General features: G+C 34.7%; 1 protein-coding gene across 2 annotated transcripts in view; it reads right to left on the bottom strand.

The window, feature by feature from the left end:
- The window catches only part of LOC140449489 (sphingomyelin phosphodiesterase-like), an 81,938-nt gene extending 54,854 nt beyond the window's left edge, over positions 1-27,084 (bottom strand). Inside the window, exons 1-2 of one of the 2 annotated variants that reach the window (XM_072542676.1) lie at positions 26,926-27,084; positions 13,514-13,642 (exon numbers count right to left, since the gene is read on the bottom strand). In XM_072542676.1, coding sequence (XP_072398777.1) covers positions 13,514-13,602 — 89 coding nt within the window. In that variant the 5' untranslated portion in view covers positions 13,603-13,642; positions 26,926-27,084. The remainder of the gene's footprint in view (positions 1-13,513; positions 13,643-26,925) is intronic. The other variant, XM_072542677.1, reaches the window with a different exon arrangement.
- Positions 27,085-27,990: the final 906 nt, after the last annotated feature.

Raw genomic sequence — 27,990 nt, 5'->3', positions numbered from 1 at the left:
AATTTTTCAGGTGCACATAGGGTATTTATTCTGGTATTGATGGGACTAACCTCTTAGGCACCAAAATTAACACTAAGAGAGTCATTTAATTGGCCTCATTCCGGTTGAAGAACGACTGAATTCTTACCACAGATGGTCAATAGAAACTAGGATCCAGATACTATTTTCGGCGAGTTAACTGGCGAACGTCCGCTAACATCAGTCCTAGCCTTCCTCAGTGCCTAGTATCTCTGGCAGATGCTGATCTCTATGACGAAAAGGGGTAGAGAAGATGTTATTTCTATGTTGGGTCTCACATCAAAAGTTAAACCAAGTAGGAAAGAGAGTACTACACGATTTGGGAATTCTAAACACGACAGAGATGTCACAGCCGGACAGTGTGTTTAGGGATTTAGGGGAAGTCTTGTTAGAAACACGGTATCAGTAAAGATAAGGTATAAGGCAATTGTACTTTTTAGAAGGTAAAGGCAAGAAAATCTTAGGTTTTCTTAAATAAGGTAGTCCTTAATTATTCCATTTGGAGTCAAGGTAGTTTTATTCAAGATACGATATGTTTCCAATTTTCTTTGGAAGGTAAGGTGTGTTTCTAACAGATAAGGTACCCTTCAATTTTCATTTGAAGGTAAGGTAAATCTTTTCCAATTTTTGTTGGAAGATAAGGTATATTTTCAACAGATAAGGTACCCTTCAATTTTCATTTGAAGGTAAGGTAAATTTTTCGTTGGAAGGTAAGGTATATTTCCAACAGGTAAGATATCCTTACATTTTTATTTGAAGATAAGGTAAAAATTTTTAAATAAAGGTAACACGATAAGATTTCTTCGCTTGTAAGGACTACAGCACAGCCTATATAACGATTATTTTATCAACGCAATGAGGTAAGGTGTGTTATAAGATAGGACGAAAAATTTAAGGTAAATCGCATGACGTCGAAAGTAAAAATAAAGACATAGATAAGTAGAAATCAAAGCAATTAAGACTAACCATGAATTATAGGGGTCTCAACAAACATCAATTTACAATTTACATGGACAGGTAAGATACATCGGTAGAAAGACATGAGAGGTGTTTTCACGAATCTTGTTACAACAATGTATGTATGAGTGTCAGATAAGAAATAGTAGGAAATAGTAAAATAACCGTTTTTACTACAGACGTATTATAACATATATAGATATGGGAGGTAAAAGTTCCTAGTCAATAAAGTTAGATGTGGGCGTTAGACGACAGTTACAAAAGGTATAATATATATATTTCTAGCATGGTAAATAGTTATTCTTGCTCATTTTCTGAGACTTCGGAATCAAAAGAGTCACTATAACACAGCTTTAAATCTTTTATATGCCAGCGTCCAGCATTAGTACCATCTTCGTTTTTTATTTGATACACCAGACGAGAGAATTTTTTAGATATTGTACCCTTGACATACTTGGGAGCAAGCTTAGACATGAAACGTTTTGGAGCACTACTAAGAACAATATTTTTGCGCCACACGGTATCACCAACAGAAAATTGAACATCTCGTTTGCGGAGATTATAGTATTTGGCATTTCTTTCATAGGCTTTAGATAGGTGGGTTTGGACTTCCTTGAAGACAGTTGACAGTCCAGTTATTTCAGAGGCATATTCGTCTCTGTTACCGGGAGAGAATTCGATATTTTGGAGCTGGTCATAGGGACGATTATAATAATCTCCTAATAAGGGAACGTTGCGGGCAAAATTCAGAAAAGCTGGGGAGTGTTGAGTAACTTCATGGCGGGCGGTATTAATAGCTTGTTGAATTTTAAAAATTTCTCTATCCCATTCGGAATGTTCGGTAATATAGCTGCGAATAGCGGTACAAATGGTACGATTACTTCTTTCTACGAAGTTGCATTGGGGGGAATAAACGGCAGTGAACCAGATTTTTTGAACTCTGTATTCATGACAAAGATTCTTAAGAATTTTGCTATTAAAATTAGAGGCATTGTCGCATATGATGTGTTGGGGAACACCGAAAGTTAAGAAAACATTATTTTCTAGGAAGTTAGCGACATTCTGAGCGGTAGCTTTGCGTAGGGGTTGTATTAACGTATATTTAGAGAACCAGTCAGTCACGACGAGTAACCAAGAGAAACCTTTTTTACTGCGCGTGAGGGGACCGATAAAATCAATAGCAATTATTTGCCACGGGAACTCGGCTTTCTTCTGATTTCCCATTAAACCCATTTGAGGAACATTTGGAGCTTTCTGTGCTCCACAGACTTGGCAAGAACGAACGTATTTGAGGATGTCTCTCCTCATCTTCGGCCAGTAAAATCTCTCTTTGACCCGGGATAAAGTTTTAAAATAGCCTAAATGGCTACAAGTAGGAGGTTCATGACAGGATTTGAGAACGTCGTGTTTCTGGGGAGAAGGTACTAAAATTTTCCATTCTATTTCGTTAGATTTAAAAGGTAGACAGGTAGGTACATACTTATAAACATATTCATTTTCTACTTTCCATTGGGGGAAGTTATCTGGATTAGCGATAATTTTTGACCGTAAGTTATCGTACCAGGGCTCGATTCTATTTAGATCGACATCGAGAGAAGCTAATTCGGGACTTACAGGAGTTTCGTCCAGAGGGACTTGTTCGTGCATTCTACTGAGTGCATCCGGTACTTTATGGCAGGATCCCTTTCGGTGAACAAGAGTAAAGTTATGTTGTTTTAGGCGCATGGCCCAACGACAAAGACGACCAGAGGGATTTTTGAGGGTAGTCAACCAGAGAAGGGAATAGTGGTCAGTGATGACGGTGAACTTGGTTCCTTCAACGTACGGACGAAATTTTTCAATGGCGAAAAGGACGGCAAGGCACTCACGTTCTGTGACAGAGAAATTTCGCTCGGCTTTAGTCAGAGATCGACTAGCGTAACATATAACTTGTTCGCTATCATCTAATTTTTGCGTCAAAACAGCTCCAACTCCAGTATCACTGGCGTCGGCTTGAACGACGAAGGGTTTCGAAAAATCTGGTTGAACCAGTACGGGGGCAGATACTAAGGCTTGCTTGATTAAGATAAAAGACTTTTCAGCTTCAGGATTCCAAGTAATGGTTTGTTTCTTTTCTTTTCCTTTACCTTTTAGGAGATCGTTTATTGGAGGGACAAGGGTAGAGAAATTTTTAATAAAACGGCGGTACCAAGAGCAAAGTCCAATGAAGCGTTTAATTTCGGTAGTGTTTGTAGGTCTGGGATAGGTTATCATAGCAGATATTTTTTCGGGGTCCGACCGAAGAGAATTATCACCAACGATATAACCGAGAAACTTAAGGGAAGTTTTGAAGAACTCGCATTTATCTACGTTAATGGTAAGATTTGCGTCCTTTAGCTTTTCTTTAACTTTAGAAAGAAGAGAGATATGTTCTTCAAAGGTAGGGGAACATACTATTATATCGTCAAGATAACAAAAAATAAAGGGTTCGAATTCAGGTCCGAAAATTGCATCTACTAGACGTTGTTGTGTTTGTGCTGAATTACACAAACCGAAAGGCATAACGGTAAATTGGAATAACCCTCGACCTACTACGGCGAAAGCAGTTTTTTCACGAGATGATTTTTCCAAGGGGATTTGCCAGAAAGCTTTCTTAAGATCAATAGACGAGATAAATTTTGCACCTCGTAAAAGAGAGAGGATCCTATCGATATTTGGAAGCGGGTAGGTGTCATGTTTAGTGACATCGTTTAAAGTACGACCATCAAAACAAAAACGAAATTCGTCATTTTTCTTCCTAACCAACAAAACGGGTGAACACCAAGAACTACAACTGGGTTCTATCACACCTAGCTGGAGCATTGAGTCTAGTTCTTTATTTAAGATATTCGACATATATGGAGACATAGGGAAAGGACGTCGCTTGAATGGTTTTGAGTCGCCTGTATCTATTGTCATTTGAATTTTATTTGTGCGGCCTATACCTTCAGCGCTACTAACTTCGTTAAAGTTATTAATAATTTTGTTCGCTAAGGTACGGTCGGCTGGACTAAGAGATTCTAACGAACAAAGATGCGGGAAGATAGCTTCTGGATTGGCCATAGAAAAAGGATGATTTGGTTTGTCGGACTTAGTATTCCATTGGTTGGTATTAAAATCAATTGAGAGACAAAATTGTTCAGCAAAATTACTTCCAAGGATAAAAGAACACGGTAAAGAAGGCACTACAAGGCATTGAATTACTCTAAAGACATTATCGGCAAGAATAGGTAAATCTATGAGACCAGTTACTTTTTTATTGGAACCGTCTGCTAGAGAAACTGTCGAGTTAACGGATTTATTTATTGGAATTTTATTTTGATTAAGAAAAGCGAGACCTTGTTGTCCGGCACACGTAATGGAACAACCGGTATCCAATAGTACAGTAAAATCTTGATTGTAGATATTTACAGATATGTAGGGTCTTTTATCAGTCTTTTTAGAGATCACAAGGGGACAGACTTTATTATGAGAAGGAAGACGATAGAAGTTTCTAACTTCCGTAAGGTAATTTTTCCACTCATTTTCGGTAAAGCGGTAGGAGTTTCTATTCTGAATTCTATTTGAAGAATAACTGGAGGATCGGGAGATATCGGACTTTTTGGGATGTCTGGGAATAGAATAGCCGATAGTATTTATTCCGTACGTTAGTTTTTTGGAGGATTACAATTTGTACATTGTGGGAAGGTAACTTGAGATTTTCCACATCGATAACAAAATATTTTCCTCGGACGACGACATTCACGGTGACTGTGTCCTTTGCCTTGGCAATTCCAACACGCAGTGGAAGAGTTTGGCTTAGAAGTTAAGGGAGGTACGTAATTCTTGCCTGAAGAACGGTTCGTGGGAAAGGTATTACTAGAAGAATTGTTTCTAGACTGAAAATGTCTCGGAGGGTTTCTCTGGGCATCCCTTTGGTTTTCTACGCTAGAAATAGAAGGAGGGTCACGTTTGAAAACTGAGGCAGCATTTATTTCGACGGTATTAATGAGAGAAGATAATTGGTCTACGGTATCCACCGTACTAGTGGCTATCATAGTAGAATATTCCGGTAGGAGATTTGAACGAATATAAGAGATTATGGTTTTTTCGGAGGGCTGTCTCGGTAATCTCTTTATTAAATTAAGTATGTCTGCTTGATACAGAACGAAAGGTTCATTTTTTCTTTGCTTACGGCTTTTGATCTGATCCCACAGTTCGTCTTCATAGCCATGCGGAAGGAATGTGAATTTAAGTAATTCGACCAGTTGTGGCCAAGAGGTAAGTTTAGATTTAACGCTGCTAAACCATTTAGCTGCGTTACCTGAAAAAAATTCCACGGCAGATCGGAAAAGTATCGCATCGGGAATATCACGCGATTCAGCAAGATTTTGAATTTTTTCCAAGACACTAAATAGATGCTTAGGATCACCGGAAAATTTAATATTCCAATCACCTACATTGACAGGAGTATTAACATGGACGATAGGGTTAATGGCTGGCATAGGAGCTTGTGAAGTTAAAGGTATATATGCAGGATTCGAGTCGGTAGTGATTATTTTATCATCTAGGTTTGCTTCTAACAGAAGGCAGGTAGAGATAGCTTCGTCTTTAAAATTCGATTCCACAGGTTTCTGTGGATCTGGGGTTAGACGTTGTAGTCTTAGGGAAAGATGCAATAAATGGGCCTTTGTTCTTTTGTAGACAGAATCACTAGGGTTTCCTTCAAATTCAGAAATAAGATTTTCGACTTCGGAAAAGATAGTTTCGATCTGGCTTGATTCATCTTCAAAGATAAGGGGATTTTCCGTTAGATCGATAATCGGAGTGGCTTTCTGAAGGGCTTTCTTAAGGATAGATTTTTTTTCGGAAAGAGTTCTATTTGACTTAATACCTCTGATTTTCAGTTCGTAATCGATCTGATTTACCTTGAGATAAGAGATAACAGAAGAATCCATTTTTAAACTCGTTTAGATAAAAAATAGTCGAGAGAAGAGAAGATACTTATATTTGAAGACTGCGTTGCGGTGCTATTTTTTACCATTTAGCTACCACATTGGACGATATTTTCTTGCTGTTAGCTACCACATTGGGCGCCATTCTTTTCTGTGTACCCTCTTGATGATCGATTGAAGGTTACACAAAGAACGGTACTAGGCTCGGGCTTCAGTCTGGTAGAGGTATCTTGGTCGGGGTTCTTGTTACAGCTCAAATATCACGGATCAATTAAGGAAGTACTTACGACACAAAGACAAGAAGTTAGAAGAGAAGATAAGAGATAAGAGAAGAAAAGTTATTTGGGCACCACCCTATTTTTAGAGGAACAGGGAAACCTTAAGGCATAGAGAATACGATAATGAGAAAGATACGATACAGTTAAGATACGCGAGAATAAAATAAACCGTGAGAGAAAAGGTATCTTGATCGTGCGGTACACACTCAATATTTCGACACAGATACACTAATTATACGATAAAACAAATAACATAAATCAGTAAAAATGCCTGAAAGAGATACACCATGCACAATAATATATATTATATCATAACAATAAAAATAAAAAGCAAAAGGTTCGTCAACAAAATTATATTGAGGTATATAAAAAAAAAATACACTATAACAATCTTTACGGCACAGTTAGATGACACGAGATAAGTGATTGATTAATTTATAATCGAATAAAAACAAAAAATATTTTTTTTGGGAAAGTAATTCTGCATAACGTAGTATTCTCAAGAATAGAAGAAAGCAAGGGACATTATAATAGTCAATATTCGTCAAACAAATTATTATTATGCCTTGAGAACACTTAAACGTTTACCAAAAAATTTTTTTATTGAATGTGATCACCTCAAATCTATATATGAAATTTAACATAAATATACCCTACATTAATATAAAAGAAATGGTCCGTAATTTATACATATATTATATCGTAGGTTCAAACTCATAATAGTTCGTTCCGTTTAACCATAAACAGCAAGGTCACTAAACTAAACGTTATAAATCAAATTCTTACGGTTTAGGTATCAAAGTTGAGCTTTAGTCAATAAAATTTACTACTCACAATTAATATGCCACAGGTGGATACAGATAGTGGCGTTAGGCCTTCAATAAAGTCACTTGACACTTGGTCCTCGGCAACAGGTAGCTACAGCAACGAATTACGGTTTTCAAACCGTAATTCCTCGGGTTTGATTTCGGCAGACGAGAAGATAAACAGCCAAACAGGAATAGCACAGGTAATAATCGGTAGTAGAGATGAATGATGAATAATGCACAATGAATAGTGAATATTAAATAATGGCTAATGGCTAATGGTTAATGGCTAATGGTTAATGGCTAATGGTTAATCGGCAAACAGAAGTGACCTCGTTCCTTCGAAGTGGAACACGTCTGTTGGACAAAAGAGAAAATATTTAATATAGGACTCACTGTGTAAAGATAAATAAGGGTGAATTGAAAATCCACTTACCGCCGATTGTCGAAGATAAGACCGCTTGCCACAGGAACCAACTTGGAAATGAATATCGGATTGTGAATTTAGAAGGGCTTAGACAAGCGAAGGTTGAAAATAGGGAAGGGATATTGGCTGAAGGATGCCACGCGAAATTGACATTAAATATCCGAGATATTGGGGTTCATTTTCGTAGCGTTTACCAATAGAAAGTAAAGTTTCTACGAAAAACAACTCTTCTGATTTTCTGAGAAGGTAGCTCGGAGATTTCACAATAGGTCCTTTTTCCTTTGTTATTAGGAAAGATTTTTATGTAGCAAAACAAGATAAAAAGAAGAAGAAACATTTGGCGAAGTTATTTCTTTGTTAAAAAAAGGCGTAACAAAACGAAGATATGCAGGCATGGGCGGCGTGAAAATAGTTTATTAAAGGGAATAATTTAAAGAAATTATGAACATGCTTCAGCATCATCAAAACTAATTTAAAAAATTACCCGATACAAAGAAGCAGAGGGAACCAATTTTCTAAAAAAAAATGTTGTTAACCGACGAAGTCACTTTCACTACAAATTGAGTAGTACCATCAGACAGTTTGTGGACAGCAAATAATTCCCATTGGTAATAAACTGTAAAGCCAAAGAAGATATTAACAGATTAAAGATACCTAAATAGAGAACAAAAATAAAAAATACGAAGGAATGAAGATGAATTTTGTAAACCCCATTCTATCCAAAAACAAAACATTGCCGCATGGTCAACCCAGAATCTTTATACCTTTTATCAAAGGTGTCACTGACAAGATGAGTAAAACTCTTAACACTCTAAACATCAAAACCATCTTCACTAGTCACTCCAAGTTGTTCAATCTCTTCAGATCAGTAAAATACCAAATCCCCAATAAAGACCATGGTGTCTACGAGATACCTTGTTCCAGTTGCCCACGTACATACGTAGGACAGACAAACCAACGAATCCATAAGTGTATTTACGAACATTCTATATCTGTAAAACATTTCAAATTACTTCAGCACTAGCCCAACATCATATTCAGATAGATGACAAAATAGATTTCGAAAAAGCAAAAATTATCGCTCCTATCCGCTCCTTAAAATCGAGAATTATCCGTGAAGATAGGCGATATAAGATTTTTTTAGGTTTTTTTACCTTTACTGGCCTAATTATTCTACGAACATTTGCTGATCACCAACGGATGATCACATTTTACACAATAATGTAAACACTTATCAGTTGGCCCACCTATGCAATTTGCAGTTTAAGTCGATTAAATACTCTGCATGTTTTTATAAGTTCCCATTATTAATTAATATATCATTTTTATTAATAACTATTAAAAACATTACCCTTATGGTTTTTTATTTATTTTCAACAATAAAAAAAAATTCACTAAACCCTGGCTATACATTTACTTATACCAGCATACGTTAATTTTTTCAAAATTACGTTAAATCCAGAGGTAGCTATGGAAAAATGACATCAATGACAATAATATTGTCAGTTAATGTCAAATGTATTTTGCAGTATTGTAAAGCTTTTTGCGGTTTGTGGATTGTAGAATTGGTTGAGGTAAAGCTATCGATGAGAAAATTTGTTCAATCATTATTAGATTTTTTTAATTCCAGAAAATCCAATTCCGAAATCGCGAATATGTTGCAATTGTTACGCTATAGTGTAAGAAATATAGTCAGAAGATACAAAACTAGAGGTTCGTTCGTCACAAAACCTAGAAATGTAAGAAAAAGTAAAATAACTGAAGCAAATCGAAGGACATTAAGACGCATTATAGTGAAAAATCGATGAGCGAACTACATGGAGTTAAGTGTTTTACGGAGTGACGTTATTGGATTGGTTTCTAGATCAATATATCACCAAGAGGCCCACAAATTAGAATTTGGTACTTACAAAAAGTTTTATAGTTGAAAAAATTAGTACGAATTGTTTTTAAAAAATTTCATTTTATTTAAGGCTAAGGAAAAGCCACTTTTAACATTACAACAAAAGAAAAATAGACTAAAATGGTCAAAAGAGCATAAAGACTGGACTCAGTCGTAATGGGATTCAATACAATGGGGTGATGAGTCCAGATCTGAAGTGTGTGTTGGAGACAGTAGGAGTCGCGTCATTCGCACGAAAAATGAAGCTTGCCATCCCGACTGTCTGAAGAGAAAAGTCAAATTTCCTACATCTGTCATAATCTGGAGCAGCATATCGTATAAAGGTGTGAAAAAGTTACATTTTATCGATGGAATTGTAAATAGGGACAAATACTTGAATGTTTTAGAAGAATCAATTTTACCGATTATGGAACACCGTTTAACACCAGCGGAAGATTTTGTCTTCCAACAGTTTAAAATGGATTGAAAACTGTGGCATATCACTTCTGGAATGGGTGTTTAATAGTCCGGACTTGTCCCCGATAGAGACCCTGTGGCGCGAATAGTCCAGGAAATGAAGCATTTCACCTCGAAATTTTTTCGTCCTGCGCGGATTGACTTGAAATTTTAACAGAAGGTAGGTAATAGCCTAAGGATCAAAATCTATATCGAACCAAAGTGCGCCAAAGCCTTGGGGGTGGTTGCCAGCCCATCTCGGGAGTGAAAATTTTTTTTACGTTTTAACCACAGGTTTCGATTAAAAAAGTGATTCTAAACAAAAAATTTTCTATACATTTTTTTTTAAAACTGATATTTTTCAAGTTATTCGCGATTGAAAGTAACAACTTTTAGACGAAAAAATCGACGTTTTTAATAGATTTTTCGCAAATAACTCGAAAATGGTGCATTTTATCAAAAAAATTGTAGAGAACAAATTTGTAGCTTTTAAAAAGACAAATACAATTTATTTTTTAAAATGTTTTTGCGATATAATAGGAACCGAAATACGGCCTATCAATGTTCAGCGGTTTTCTTCAAATGCCAAATTTGAAAGATTCAAAGTCAAATATCGGAAAAATAATGCATTTTTGAAAGAAAACTCATAGAACCTTTTTTAAAGAGCATAAATAGACCTATTATATAAAAAAAAGACTCTAGCTCAAAAATTGAGTGAGTTATGATGAAAATAAGGTCAATACCTCATTTTTTACGAAAAAATAGATGAAAACAACCCCCTACCTAGCCCCAAAATTAAAATCGATCTTCACCCTTCTGCAATTCTCTTTGTACATGTATTGTTAATACGTCCAAGAAGTTTGACCCATTTAAAATGCTTAGTTTTAGAAAAAGTAGAGCTTAAAGCGAGAAACGATTTACAATATCATATTTTTCACCCTTCTTTTTTTAAATATCCCCGAAAATACTGAATATATGAAAAAAAGAAAAATGTACTAAATTGTAGCTTTTTTAATGACTAAAATTTTCCTTTATTTAGATTTGTTGTACAATGAGTATTTGGCGAGATATAGCCGATTAAAGCATCGATTTACGATCAAGCACCATCTTTTTCGAGCCCTTTAAACTCACCCCATTTAAAAACCAAGGGTTCCAAAAAGATTTAATCCACAGATCCTTGTAGCTCTTAAAACCTCTACAAAACCGTTTTTGAAGAAACACTCTATCGTTAAAAATGAAGGAAATACGTTAAAAAAACCAATTAATTTTTTACAACTACTTATAGCGGAATTCAAGAATCAATCTATTCAATGCCATCAAAGTGAAGGTGAAGTTGACGGGCTAGTCGTTGAATTGGCTATTCAGGATAGGTCAGATTTACAAAAAATCATTGTAGCAGAAGATATCGACATCCTTGTTATCTTAACAGCCAGAGCTAATTTAGAAAAAATAGAGAAAGATATTTATTTTCTCAAACTTGGGAAACAAAATTCTTCTTCTACATTATATTCATCTAAAAGTTTTGAAATAGGGTACCCAGATAGTTCAAAATTAATAGCTTTTTCCCATGATTTTACTGGGTGTGATACTGTATCTGCTTTTTACAATAAAGGTAAAAAAAAATTTTTTGATATTCTTCAAAAAAGACCGGACATGAGGGAACATGCCGAAATTTTTTACAGTAGTACTGCTAAGCTTAAAGATATTTTAGATGCTGGCAAAAACTGTGCAATAATATTGTACGGAACTGTTAAAGACACGCAGCTTACCAAGTTAAAAAAAATAAAAGATTTGGAAGCTTTTCTCGAGCAGATGCGGTACGAACAGTTCATCAAAGCTACAACGAAAAACTGTGCGGTTAAGCTATCATCCCTTCTGCCCACTGTTGATGCCTTAGATGAGCATTCAAAAAGATGCTATTACCAAATTCAACAGTGGCTTGGCAATGAAAATATCAGAGCAACAGATTGGGGATGGTGTTCCAAAGATGGTTTGTTATTACCCGTACGCATGAACAAACAACCTGCACCCGATGAACTTTTGAAAATTATTTTTTGCCAATGCAAAAAAGGATGCGGCGTTTCATCTGGGTGCATAAAAGTTGGTTTATACTGTAACTCTACTTGTTCTGGGTGCTCAGGTGAAGGGTGCAATAATAGTCCACCAATAATTGAAGAAGATGAGGATGACATAGATCACGATGAAGATGTAATTGATGACGAATAAAATTAATATTATAATTGTTTTACCTATAAATGTAAGTATTTTCAACTATTTATGTAAATGTATAAGAATATATGGTGCCTTTTTATGTTGATAAATTTTTTTGTATGTAATTCTACTTTTTTCAATTTATATCTATTAAATTAGTTTATAAAAACTGCAATGTTGTAAAGGGTAATTTTCAAAAGTTGAAAAGTTGCAAAATTTTGGCAAAAAATTGTTTTCACCTATAGCACTCATAACAATTGATTCTTAAGGGTTGAAAATTTATGAAATTGTATTTTAAAGTATAAAAAAATCACTATTTAACTAATCCAAACCAAATTTCACTCATCTTAAGATTTGTAATGTTATTTTACAATTTTTGAAAATTAGGGGTAGTTTTCACCCCTAAGAACAATCAGGGTTCATCGGCATGACATAAACTACAGAGTGTGAGTTGAGCTTAAATCCAAATTTTTATCTAAATCGATCCAAGGCGCAATCATTTTTTTAGAATTAGTAATTTTTTTACATTATTCTCTAACAAGGGTTGCTTTTTAAGGGTTAAAATATGATGGAACTCTATTCAAAAGTATAAAATAATCATTATTTAACTAATTCAAACCAAATCTTACCCATATTCAGGTTTAATATGTTATTTTATAATTTTTGACAATTAGGGGTAGTTTTCACCCCTAAAACCCTTCAGCGCACTTCGGTTCGATATAGATTTTGATCCTTGGGCTATCACCTACCTTCTGTTAAAATTTCAACTCAATCCATGCAGGACGAAAAAATTGCGAGATTCTAACTTTTTTCGAGCTTCATTTCCTGAACTAGAAATGAAAAAAGCTTTGAGAAAACATCCTGCCAGGTCCGTCAACGAATTGAAGAAAAATTACAAGAAATATGGGATTCGTTTACATTGAAATTTTGTCAAAACTTGGTAAAAACTTTACCTCGAAGAATTGTGGATGTCATTAAAAATAAAGGGGATGTAACTCAGTGGTAAACTAGTATTTTTTTTTGTTAATATTACACATTCTATGCGTTTTTTTAATTTATTATTATTCTGTTTAATCATAGTTTTAATTAGGTTATAAAATATTTTCTATAATTAGGAAATTTAAAAATGTTGTTCAATGCATTAAAACTTCTAAAATTTATGCTGCGCTTTTATTTTTGTTCTCTAAAATCTAATTTTCTTATCAATCTAACGTTGGGACAACTGATATGGGAAGAGGCTGGTAATTTGTAATAAAAGTCTTAAAATTCAATGCACAAAAATACCGAGATCTTGTTAGATATCTTGCTAAACATTCTATAGTAACATAATTTTTTAAATAACCAGTGGTAAGATGCAATAAAAGACTGGCTATGAAACGACTCACAAACAATTTACAGCGAAAAGTTGATGGATTCACTAAAAGCCCTTATTTTAATGATATATTTACTACTTCCTCTACGTATTTATTGAGGAAAATATTGTAAATTACAATAAATAAATTAGAATTTATAAATATATAACTTACCTACAAGGCGTTCCAACTTTTTCCTGTTGACTCCAAGTCGTACCCACCAAAACTGCAATCGCCAAACAACCGACGATCCACCACTTCATCTTTCCACTGCGCTTCGCAAGGAATAACAAGAACTAACGCCTTAAAAAAATATACGTTTCATTTAAAGATAATATCGGCTTTAGCAGTGTTTCTATTATCTACAGTAATAAAACGGTACGGGTCTGCTAATAAATCGGAATTTTTTATTGGAAACGACTTTATAACAGGTCAAGACCGTTGTGTGTTAGCGATGCGAAAAATTTGAATTAATTCCGAAAAAACAGGCTTTCCGTTTTGTTTGTTTATTTGTAAAGTGGGGACAGTGTCGTATCTAGTGAAATATTCAGTTGTTATTATGTATTGCATTAATATTTGGCTTTAAGAAATGTTAGCTCAGTTTAGGAGTATTGGTTAAATAGGCATTTTATTGTTAAATAGCTGTCCCTTACATATCTTTTATTCTTCGTCTTCTTAGGAATCCACCGTATATTATCTTGTCAGGTGAAATTTTAGATAGACAGGATTTATTATTCTATTTTGGCAGCATTGCGAAGCATTTTCTAACTCTGGATTTCGGTCCATTGGCGAATATTAAGTAGCCATGGCATCTTTTTATGGCCTAGACCTTCCTTCCTTTATATCTTTTTTTCTACTACTATTATATATCTAATATATCTAATTATATTCAAAGGTTTCCCTATCCTGGAGGCCTACTCTTCCTAATACTTCCTCAATTTCTGATTCTGTCCTTCCATGATATTCTAAATATTTGGCGCAAGCACCACATTTCAAAAACTTCAAGTCCGTCAATGGATCTGGCCTTTAACATCCATGTTTCCATTTCGTACAAGCAAAACGGACTACTTTAACATCATATATCTTAGGTTAAAATCCAACCTTGAAGTTTCACAAAAGAATTTCTGGCTTGTTCTACTCTGCTCTTTATTTCAGTTTCAGGTTTTCGACTAACTTTTAGCAGACAACCCATGTATTTAAACTGCTTGATTTACTCGATTTTTTCTCCAGCTAAAAGGGTATATTTTTGCATTTGGTTAATTATTTCTACCTATAATCATTTTTTTTGTATTTTTACACAAACACTCTCTCACACACACAAACACTTATAGCGCATATTAACCCAGATATTACTGAAACTTTTATTGTTAACATTTTGAATTAATTTCGAATTTTCATGGAAATTATAGCATATGGAACCAAAAAACACAATCATATATTTTTTTATGACGATACCTGTCAAGTTGTGACATGTCCTTTTAAAAGGACGGTAGTAATATACGGTACCAGATATTATATATATTTTATTAGTATCAATTTACAAAGAATGAAAGGATTTAAAACAAAATTTTGGATGTAAAGGTATTTTGCACTTTTCACACAAAAACTGGACTTTTTTGTGACAATATCCACATCGCGATTGCTTTTCTTGATAAAGAACCAAGTGGTTAATACCGTCATATCTTGAATTGGCTACCGAATTCGAATTCCGCTTAGAAGGTCCGCGTTTTGTTTCTTTTTTAAAAGTTTCCAAAATATTAGTTGCAATAGATCTTCTAAATTTAAGTTGATCCAGTTTACCGTCTTGAGTTTTGTGAATCTGCCACGCATTTTGAATAGCCATATCAACGCAATGAGCAAAAAGGGGAAAATACCATTTCTTTCCTCTTATGGACACTCGATATAAACTGATGTTCTGGTCACTGCGATCAACGCCACCCATGAAGTTATTGTATATTCTAACAATATTTGGTTGAGGAACTTGAATATGTTTTTTCTCTGCTTGTGAAAATCTCTTTACAGAGAAGCAAGGCATTACTGGTACAAAATTGGAAGCAATAGAAACGATATTATTATCATGCCAGCGGCAAACCACTATTCCTGTATTTTTATCAAGACGATACTCGTATTTACCACGTTCAGTTTTTGTCATAATATATGAACAGGGTAAAGGGCATTTCATGGTGCGATTTGCCCTTACAGTGCCTGTACCAAATATGCCTCTTTGTTTTAGCTCATACAGTAAATGAATAGAAGTAAAATAATTATCAAAAATAAGATGGAATTGCCTTTGAGGCCATACTTCATTCAATCTATCTGCATAGGATAGAACTACTGATGCACCCAATCCAAGGACTTTATATTGTTCAGGTATTGTAGTGGAATTACCTTGGTAAGGAGAAAACCAAACTATGTATCCCAGACGAAGGGCTCCTACCCACATTTTGTACCACCAACGGATTGGTTTTCCCTTGATGAATTGTTTTGTGGGATGGCGACCAAAATACGGAACCATTGCCTCATCTATGCTGTGATGTTGTTCTAAAGGGGAAAATTGTATAAATTTTTTGTTTATTACGTCGAACAGGGGTCGCATCTTGGCAAATCTATCAAATTTATCTAATGACAAGTTATTGCAAACATGCAAAACTTTCATTATGTGGGAAAATTTATCCCTAGATATAGCAGCTACCACCATTGCGTTGTGCGAATCGTCACGATTTTTCCAGTACATGTACCTTTTCGGCACAACCACATAACCACTCAATACAAGAACGATTATAAAACATCAAATCTCATTTTGAGTAATGTCGTTCAAAAGATTTCTTTGTCCTGCGTAGATGCTAGTGTATTCGGTAACCAAATCGATGACTTCATCATCAAAAAATAAATTGAAAATTTCCATCGGCGACTGGGTCATTTTCGGTCCAAATTGAGTTTTCCAGTAAGTACAATCAGGGTGTTGATACAAGTCTCCTTGAATCCAGTGTGCAGATATTCTCTTCTCTAATTGATGGGGCAGCTTTTCCTTGGAAAGAAACAAAGCCAATGGTATATTGTCATCATCCGAATCTTCTTCTGGTAGGCTGGAATTCACAGAATCTTGTGGTAATTCAGTCGCGTTGTCAAAAACAAGTTCTACATCGTTTCTCAACTGACTACCCGGTAAATTATTTATTGTAGTTAGTTCTTCATCGCCGGAGTCGCAATCGGTGACATCATCATTGGCATTTTCTGGGGGAAATATGATCAAACCATCTGGAGGGACTGGGATTTCATCAGAATCAAGCTCTTCTAATAACTCATGCAATTTGAGAGGCCTCCTGAAACAATACGCACGTTGGTAGTACTAATTACTACCGTCCTTTTAAAAGAACAAAATGAAATCCCAAGCGGCGAGCCTTTGAAACGACGTGACAACTATTCGAGCCAAGAATATACGTACGTAAGTCCCTATTATACAATAATCCACATGCCAATGCCGTGAAATAACATTTTTTTAATTCTAGACTTACCTCCAATTATAAGCATCCATTTTGTAGTCCAAAACCTGGCAATTTACACAGATAACCTCACAATTACAGCATGTGCGCGCACTAAAATCGTTAAACCTTGTCGAATGCTGGCTCTTGAAAACACTCCATCTAGAGCCATCTATCAGTTGGTAGCTGTACTAACCTAAATTACGCATAATTTACACTGCCTTTTAAAAGGACGGTAGTAATATTTGGGTTAATACTGCAGAAGACTTAGAATAATCAGAATTCGAAGTTCCATAGCGCAAAAAAACTACAACGTCATATTTTATAGGCTGTTGCCTACAACACCGCTGCCAAAAAGGTCAATTTTCAATTTTGGGAAATGACATAACCTCGTCAACAGCTTTGGCGGTTATACATTATTTTTAACAAAATTCGTATATAATCTTTATTCAGAATTTTCGGAGTGTAAATCGAAATATAAAGAATGTGGCCACGATACCATAATGGCATTACAGCAGCTTATAAAAGAAATATGGACACATAAATCGCTCCCCAATTATTGGAATATTGGAATACTTTGCACCATGCAAAAAAAAAGGAGATATCTTTGAATGCTCTAAACACAGAGGAATTACTCTTAGTTAATTAACGGATAGTAGGAAAATATTTAAGAGACTGGTTCCAGTGCACATCTAACTAATTATTTAGAGCAACAGCTTCAAAGATACGAATAGCAATGATGATTGCTAAACTCCGTAGCGGAGAGGGCACTTGAAGAAGAAGAAGGAAAATACCAGGCTGGTTTCAGAGGTAGTAATCAAAAATTCATCAGATTGCAACACTGAAACAAATTTTAAAAAAGAAATTTGGAATATGGCATTGATATTCATCACATATCTATAGACTAAAAAGCAGCCTACGACTCTGTGAATAGAAAAGAAATTTTCAAAGCAATGAAAGAGCTAGGAATACCAAATTTGTTGGCAAATTTAACAAAACTAACTCTTGAAAAAGTTAAATGTGGAGTGCGAATTCAGGAAGAATTGTCTAAACCTTTTAAAACAAATAACGTGTTGGCCAGGGAGACCCTCTCTCCTGTATACTCTTCTGGAGATAGAGTACTGGAGAAAAGGAAATGAATTAAGGGAATTTCTTCGGCGGTATCGTGATATTTTCGTACCGAAAGGAGGAAAGACGGGAAGAACTACCGTTGTTAAGCATAAAATTGATAATGGTAATGAAGAAAGACAGGGTGATAGAACCTTCTATGAGCCCATGGGTCTCTCCGGTCGTCCTGGTTAAGAAGAAAGACGGAACGACGAGGTTCTGTGTGGATTACCGTTTGCTAATAAAGATAGTTATCGTCTGCCTCGGATCGATGACACATTGGACACATTGGCTGGAAGTAAATTGTTTTCTACTTGGGATTTGAAGTCTGGATACTGGCAGGTAGAAATGGACCCAGTAAATAAAGAGAAGACAGCCTTCACTACAGGGTCTGGATGGTGGCAATTCAACGATATGCTATTTGGACTCTGTAATGCTCCTGCGACATTTGAGAGGCTAATGGAAAATGTATTGAGAGGGTTATCTTGGAAAACATGCCTGGTTTATCTGGATGACATAATCGTCTTGGGGTAGACATTTGAAGATCATCTGAAGAATTTAGAAAACGTTTTTAATTGACTTAAAGCTGCCCAATTGATGTTAAACCCCAAGAAGTGCCAGCTATTTCAAGGTAAAGTCAATTATCTGGGTCTTATAGTCAGTAAAAAAGAAGTGGCCGTGGATAAAGGAAAAATCGATTCAATAAAGGAATGGCCAGAACCAACTGACAAACATCAAGTGAGAAGTTTTCTTGGATTATGTACTTATTACCGGAGGTTTATTAAGAAGTTTGCAGATATCGCTAAGCCATTAACACGACTTACAGAGGAAGCAAGAGATTACCGCTGGGATATAGACTGCCAAAATGCCTTTGAGACCTTAAAAAAGCATTTAATAACAGCACCAATTTTAGGGTATCCACTGCCAGAAGGAGAGTTCATCTTAGATACAGATGCAAGTAATGTGGGAATTGGAGGAGTGCTATCTCAAATTCAAGGAGGACAGGAACGAATCCTTAGACATTTTAGTAAAGTTCTTTCAAAACCTGAGCGGAATTATTGCGTCACGAGAAGAAAACTTCTAGCAGTAGTGAAATCGGTAGAGCACTTCTATCAATACCTCTACGAAAGAAAGTTTTTAATCCTAACCGACCATGCCGCCCTTAAGTGGTTGATGCAGTTTAGGAATCCAGAGGGTCAGATAGCCAGATGGACCGAACGACTTTAAGAATACGATTTCAAGATTGAGCACCGGGCCGGAGTTAGCCACAGAAACGCTGATTCTCTTTCCAGAAGGCCATGCGCAGCAGAGTGTTCCCACTGCAACAAAACGGAATCCAAGGAAGCAGCAGTGCTAAGAACAACGATGGTCAACGAAGACTGGACGCCTACTAAGATAAGGAAAGAACAAGAGAGAGATCCAGTTATACAGAAAATTCGAAAATGGAACGAGGAAAACCGTCGACCACCTTTGAAAGAAATATCAAACCTATGCTCAGTAGTTAAGACGTATTGGGATGGTATGGTAGAACGGATGAATAGGACAGGTGGCAAGTATTTGACAAAGAGGGTGTCCGATCATCAGCAAGACTGGGACCAATATCTTCCGTTGTTCACAATGGCCTACAGATCTGCTCTTAACGAATCAACAGGCCAGGCACTAGCCAGAGTCCTATTCGGACGCGAGATGCGACTACCTTATGATCTAGAGTTTGGTTGTCGACCTGGAGAAGATGTAGCAAGTGAAGATTATGTGATCGAATTACAAAGAAGGATGGACAATGTACACGAGTTGGTCCGTTCCCATCTTCAGATCGCTAGCAACCAAATAAAGAAACGGTACGATACGCAAGCCGAAAAGGGGTGCTTTAAGAAGAACGACAAAGTCTGGCTCTATAATCCCAAGAAGTGAAAAGGTTGTTCTCCCAAGTTGCAGCAGTTTTGGGAAGGTTCATACCTCATTATGCAGAAGATCAACGATGTTATCTACCGAATAAGCAAGATTCCGAGGGGAAAGCCGATGATAGTACACTATAACGGCTGGCGTCTTTCGAAGGTGACCACGACGTAGATGAAGAGTGGAAGAAAACAAAGTCCAAGATGTGTCTGACCTCACGTTTGAGGAATTCATGGGGGCCTATGGAGGTACCGGTAAAGCAAGATATGGTGTTACCACTGAAGAAAAGCAAAATCTACTCGCGCTTCCCGATGACTACTCACTGGCCCTTACCATCCCGGCCAGTATCATAGACGCACTAGGGTTGGCATCCGTCTTTCGAAGGAAGTTCGGTCAAGTTGCAGAACTTCAATGCCAAGTGCCGGCTCCCGGAAAAGCCTTGAAACTCCAAGATGCATCACGTTACCTTTTTTACCTGGTAACAAAAGACACTGCCCTACCTACCGAGATGTATGGGAAGCCTTACTTCAATTGAGAGAGCACGTACTAGAGTCCGACGTGCAAAAGTTAGCCATGCCAAAGTTAGAGTGTCGCTAATTATATTGGAGGGATATCTGAAGTATGGTGGAGGAGTACTTTAAAGACACCGAAGTCCAGGTGTTAGTCTGTTGCAATCCTCATAGTTACTGGTGCGGAGAGAAAACCGTCCCTTGTTATTTTTATACAACTGGAAGTTGTAAAAGAGGGTCCAGTTGCCAATACCAGCACACCGCTCCAGTTCCAGTCCCGACAAGGTTCCAGGAGGAACCATCTTTTAAGAGGGGGCAATGTTACGATAAATATGACTTATATTTAACCTGTAAACATTTTATTATTTTAACGAGTATTTTCTAGTACGTTCTCTGATCCGCTAAAAACCTGTCAAGTGTTCCATGCTATTCGAGAAGGGTCAGCACAGGTTAAAATCCGAATTTCAGGGGACTCCAGAATAACGGCTAGTTTATATATATATATATATATATATATATATATATATATATATATATATATATATATATATATATATATATATATATATATGTATATATATATATAGGACATTTTTTCAAATCAAGTTAGTCTGAATATCGAGTTCGAATTTTAACGCGGAATTGTGTAAATAGTGTAAATAAATTATTGTAAGACTATAAAAAATAAATAAAGACTTTAATAAACTAAGTGTTAGAATATTTTTATAATAAATAAAGTTAAGCGTCTATATTCTGTGATACCAGGAACCTGAGATCGTAAAACATATTAAGATAGGACGTCTGAGGTGGAAAGGGCATATAATACGGATAGAACAAAATGACTCAATGACTCAGCTAGAAAAGCGCTCCTTGATAGAGCCATTGATCAGAGAAGAAGAGGAAGACCCAGAACAAGGTTCATTGATAACATCGATAAAGACATGAGAAATATGGGAATACGTGCTTGGCGGAAAAAGGCGATGGATACTGACGACTGGAGAGAAATTCTTGAGGAAGCCTAGACCCACGCAGAACCCACTATTTGTACTACGCGGGGTTGTTAAGCCCGAAGGATGATGATGATAAAAGTGAAACGTTTATTTTTTTAGTTAAAAATGTAATTATCAGTAGTAATATCCCTAGGACATTGATAACAGATGAGATAATTTCATGACAATCGAAAGCTCGTTCCTTGGTAACAGCACGAAGCCGAAGGCTGAGTGCTGTTACCAAGCAACGAGCTTGAGAAATTTGTCATGAAATTATGAGGCATTCATCAATGTCCGAGGGATATTCGGCGGATAATTTTTCGAAAAAAAAATCATAACTCAACATAACGAAACATTTATTTATTAAAAGTACAGTTAGTGAAAGTACAATTATTAAAATTTAAGTTAACATTAGATTAGAAACGTGACATTTTGAAATTTATTTGGATGAAGTTGTCAAACTCGATCGTGTTGTCATAGAGATTGAAAATTGCACTGAATGCAATTATTATCAGTCTAATGTTGACATGATTGGGTGAAATTGTTCCACATGACACAAAATGACGAAATTTGAATGGTTGTTAGAACAGTCGAAAAATTATCAGTATAATAATTACAAAATAAATGTAACTTGCCACATGCCATAAGAAAGAAGTTTCAGAACCTTATTAAAATAATAACTTAATGAAAAACAAACTGATAACAATAAGCCCTATTGTTCATTAATTATTGGCTTTGTAGTTTATATTTAACCGAAGGCATCGTTAACTAATGTTGTTGTTTGTCTAAACAATAACAAAAATGACACTATGTACTTGAATTTGAAAAATTTTCTGTTGGTAAACAGGACGATTGTGAAATGAGCATGTCCGATCGTTGCTCGTCGTTACTTCGTGGCATAATAACTTTGGTGTTTTAAATAAAACATCCTGTATATTATTGTATTTTCAAATTATACATAAAATTCTAGACAAACTTTGTTTATACTCGTATAAAGTATGGTAGTTCAAAACTTAGAGATCTTTTTTAGATATTAATTTTTTTTTCCAAAATTTATGACAGAAACTAATGTTCTTTCAGGAATTTATTGGAATCGAATTTCTAAATACAGTGTGTTCACAAATGACACGCCATTTCTTTAAATTTCAAACCACAGTTAGTGAATAATTTTAAATGATATTGTTCTGAAGCTATTTTTTTGTGGCATTTTAAAGCAATTACTATTTTAATGGGAATAAGCCACAACTGAAAGTTAATATAAGTTTATTGACTTTTCAATTTCCACTTAAGTAAGTCGTTCTCAAAATACAAACATTACTTAATTATACAAATTTTGTTTTTTTTACTTGGTGATAAATTCTTCTAATAATTTAATGTTTCTAATAATAACATCATTACAGTCAGACCCCCCATTTTTATGGAGTACCGAAAGTTCTGGGGATATATATCTGGGTCAACTATTAAACTTAATAAAGAAAACCAAACAGCAGAGATAAAAAGACGAGTTAGACTGGCATGGGCGGCATTTGGCAAACTAAGCTACATTCTTAAAAACAAAAGATATCCACAGCAGCTTAAGACCAAAGTATACAATCAATGCGTACTCCCTATTCTCACTTATGGTTCCCAAACGTGGACATTTACAAAAGCAAACATGGACAAAATCATAAAAACCCAAAGAGCAATGGAAAAACAAATGTTGTCCATAAGACTAATGGGATAAAAAGAGAAACGAGTGGATAAGAGAGAAAACAAAAGTGAAGGATGTTAGACAAGAAGTTGCAAAATTGAAATGAAGATTTGCCGGACATAATATAAGACAAAAAGTAGACCAATGGAACAAAATTCTTATAAGTTAAAAACCGTGGAGATACATAAGAAAGCAGAGGAAGGCCCCAATTGAGATGGGCAGATGATATCAAGAAGCACGTGTGCTCTAGGTGGATGACTGTAGCGACAGACAGAGAAGAATGGAAAAGGATTGGGGAGGCCTATGTCCAAAGATGGATCGAAGAAGGCTAATTAGATAGATAGACCGAAAGTTCATAAAACGGGTATACCACTTAGACCTATTTGTAGTACCATGAATTCTCCTTGTAGTGAACTGTCAAAATTTTTAAATATTATACAACCATTTGCAAATAAAAATGACACATTTATAAAAAATACACAACATTTTTTAAATACATTATCAAATATTGAACTTAATTCAAATATTTTGGTAAGTTTATTTACAAATGTGCCATTAGATAAGACTTTGAATATAATGAAGACAAAATTAGAGAGTGATGATACATTGGCAACTAGAACAAGACTAATAGCCCAGTCTGGTTAAAAACAAGGTGGAAAAATGTTTCGCAGATATCTGAAACTTTTAAGACATATGTTTTTTACTTATAAACAATTGTAATAACTTCTATATTTTTCAAGCTACAGAATTGTACGTACAACCATTAGATAGCTGGTAAAAAAACTCACATTAAAAAATAAAAAACCTTCTATGACCAATAGGAACGAAGTTAGTGACTATTTTTAAAAAATCATATCTCCATTGTTTATAAACATTAAGAAGTAAAATTTGCACAAATTTTGAATGAAAATCTAAACTTTATATTGAAACTTATAGCTATAAAATTTATCTAATTTTTCGAAAGGACGGTACTTTCGAAAGATCGACATAGGAAAGTGGAGAGGATATCTGTTTCAGCTCCGTTTTTTTTTCGGCATCGGAACTTCAAATTGCAACAAGTAGGAAAAATTTACATTATCTCGGCTTCCTTTGCAGCTGCAAGCCTCTTTTTTTTTATTCTGAGGTAGCTCGTCGAAATATGAATACTACATAGTTTTCACTGGCCGGAAAATATGGGAAAACTCGGAAAAATTGAGTCCATTTGAAATTCACTCTAAATACTTACTTTTTTTTAATTTGCTCGAATAGTCTGTCGCAGTATTAATAATGATGACATAATTTTCACCCCCCATAAATCTCGGAAAATCCCGGAAAATCAACATATGTTTTTTCATTTTATATCAATGATGTAATAATACTTATATATTTTATAAATTAAATTTCATGTAATTTTTTACACATTATATTATTATATTCCTTATATTAATTATAATTGTTTGTATTTTTATAATTAACAATATTGATTTTGATTCTATTTTTCTTACAAATATGATATACAATATTAATCTAATCTGCCTTATAGCTTTGATAAAATAAGTCGATTTTTTCATCACTTGCCTTATTAAATTTTGCAATGTTTATTAAACTTTACTTTTTTTATTTTCTTTACATACATTGGTTTAAAACTTAAAATTTTGTTCATTTATTCGACTTCACTGTCAGGTCTGAACCTTTTTGTTGCAGGTTGTTTGTCTTCACTTATTAAGTCAGTCTTTCCATACATTAACATATTAATGGGCGATCTTAATGCCAAGGTGGGTCAAGGTAAGGTAGGAGAACAAGTAGGAAAATATGGGCTTGGAAACAGAAATGACAGAGGAGATCGATTGATTCAATTTTGCCAAAGTGAAGACTTCGTAATAACAAATACCTTTTTCAAATTACCTCCTCGACGGTTATATACATGGACATCTCCACAACATACCAAAGAAAAAATAGTGAGAAATCAAATAGACTACATTATGATAGCAAGGAGGTATCATAATGCTGTTAAATGTACTAAGACGTACCCAGGAGCTGATATAGGCTCAGATCATAACCCGGTAGTTACTGTGATAGAGGCGAGACCAAAAAAGATTAGAAGACCACACAGAAAGTAACTAGATTTAAATAAACTTAGAAACAAAAATATACGACAAGAAACAAGAGAAGAAATAAATGAAAACCTCCGTTCAGTGCAGCAACAAATTAACGATACAAACAACGTTAACCAAAAATTAAAGTACCTAAATAAATACATCTATACAAACAGCAGGAAAGAAACATCTTACAAAAACAACAACACAGAATAAGGGGTGGATGACACAAGATATACTAGACTTGATGGAACAAAGAAGAAAGATGAAGAATTACCCAGACAAATACAAAGAAATAAATAAACACATAAAAAAGAGAATAAAAGAAGCCAATGAGGAGTGGATTAAAGAACAATGTGAAGAAATGGAAACCTATAAGAAAAAGTACGATGCGTTCAATATGCACAAAAAAAGTAAAAGAGATAACAGGAAGCATAAAGAAAGGCCAAATAGGTAAACTTAAAGACAAAGATGGAAATCTTATTGTAGATCTAGAGAATAAAATAAAAAGATGGACAGAATACCTAAATGAATTTGAAGACGATAGAAACAACGTAACTCAGATAATCAATGCAACTGGGCCAGACATATTGAAAGAAGAAGTAGAATACGCAATAAGAAACGCTAAAAATGGAAAAGCAAATGGACCTGATGAAATTCCTACAGAACTGTTGAAGCTTTTGAATGATAAATCCGTAACCATAATATTAAATTTTGCAGCGAGGAGCTAAAACAGTTTCCCCTCCACTTTCCTATGTCGATCTTTCGAAAGTAACTTCGTTTCGAAAGGTTTTAAGTTTCGAAAAATTGGATGAATTTTATAGCTATAAAATTCAATATAAAGTTTAGATTTTCATTCAAAATTTGTGCAAATTTTACTTCTTAATGTTTATAAACAATGGAGATATAATTAACAAAAAAATTGTCGCTAATTTCGTTCCTATTGTTTATAGAAGGTTTATTTTTTTTGTTAAATGTGGGTTTTTTTACCAGCTATCTAATGGTTGTACGTACAATTCTGTAGCTTGAAAAATATAAAAGTTATTACAATTGTTTATAAGTAAAAAACATACCCCTTTTTCAAACGTTTATTTTGTAAATAATTTCGATGAAACCTTAATATGCATTTAACTTCTGAGATAGTCTAAGTCTTAAAGAATCCTATGAAATTTGCTGAATGTGTCTAGCATCATGCATAGGGCAAGCTTAATAGTTTAAATAATTAGCCCCAGGGATAAACAAATTAAATAACTTATAAAATATCTGACTGATCGGGGGGAAATTTCGCACAAATCTAAAAGATGGTAATTCCTTGATGTTTAAATGTATTAATACCATTTTGTTTTGTTAATAAAAAAATTAATAAAATTTATAAATTAGTGCAAAAAAACTGCTTTTTTGCAAATATCTCTGTAAATTATTTATCAATTTTAATTAAAAAAACAGGAAAATAAAGATATTCTTGACATAAAAAAATGACATAAATATTGTTTATTTAAAATATAAGGGAAAAAATTTATAGACAAAAAATTAAATTGTGACCATAAATTATTGCTTAAAAAAAACGCAAGGTAAAACTAGGAGTATCTTTTCATCTATTCATCATCTAGTATCCCCCACCTATGTCTTAAAAGCTTCAGATATCTGCGAAACATTTTTCCACCTTATTTTTTAACCAGACTGGGCTAAAATGTATAAGAGAGAGTTGTCTATATTTAAAAGTAACTATTATAAGTTGTTATAATAAAAAGAAAAAAATATGAAAAAGAAAATACAACTGCAAAATAATGTATCAGTGAAATATTAATGAGTTAAAAGAAAGTAAATTAAATACTTACTGTAACGTACTCTTATGCCAATAATTTTTGGTTAAACAACCAGCACTTTAGTCGCTTATATGCCACTGGAACAATTAACATGTACAAATAACCAATAATCAACTAATACCGATTTAATTGTTGAATGAGTTTATATACCCATATCAGTACGTATTAATTAATGACTGAAACAAACGATAATTTGCACTTTTTTTTTGTTCATATTAATATAATTTGCTTAAAATATGTGTCCGTAATTTGATTAGATAAGAAACAAGATCAATTAAAAAAAATACTAAGCGTATGTAAGTAATGTAAATATAAAGTCGATCATATCTTTTTGTAGAGTTAATTCATGAGATCGATGGTAATCAGATACCATTAAATACAGCCCCCAAAGTCATACTTCTGTATGTCGTGGTCAGGAGATACTAAGATTGTCTGATCACCAGTTTTAGCCTTACCCAGGGTGCACGTGTAGTGTTCTACTACGGACGCGAACTAGCTCTACATCCCGTCACCACCCCCCGCTACTAGACAAATCGGGCCTTCAGTTCGAATTTGTCAGAGTGGAGCCATAAACTCTTTTAGTTTGCAGGCCGGGCGATGCCGGCTGGGGGGCTACGATCATCACGCAACCAAACCCCCGCCATCCGAAAACCGGCCCAATCCTGCCCAATTGCCAAATCTGCTCAAGTGTATTAACTGTGAAACACATCCTGATCGAGTGTACCCAGTACGCAAAACACAGAGTGCAACATAAGCTTAAGGCAAATATCAAAGACGTTTTAAATTCACCCGATCAAGTCTTTAACCTATAGTCGGTTCGCTATATTTACGCGGGTTTCGGATTAAAATTTTTATTGTAAGTACCCAGTTTTAATTACCTGCTTTTTGGGGAAATATCAACTGGTCAAATGAAATGAAAAATAATCCATAACTTTTTTTAATTAAATAATAATGGAAAATCTTTTATATAATTGACAGTATAATAAGGAGAATTACTTCATTAATGGAGTCTAATATGGCTAATATAAACCTAATAATAATTTTATATTACACTTCACACAGAAAATACGATCTATG

This window comes from Diabrotica undecimpunctata, chromosome 9, assembly GCF_040954645.1.
Source record: "Diabrotica undecimpunctata isolate CICGRU chromosome 9, icDiaUnde3, whole genome shotgun sequence".
Taxonomy (NCBI): Eukaryota; Metazoa; Arthropoda; class Insecta; order Coleoptera; family Chrysomelidae; genus Diabrotica; species Diabrotica undecimpunctata.
The sequence above is the reverse complement of the archived record's forward strand: the minus strand, read 5'-3'. Positions and strand labels throughout refer to the sequence as shown.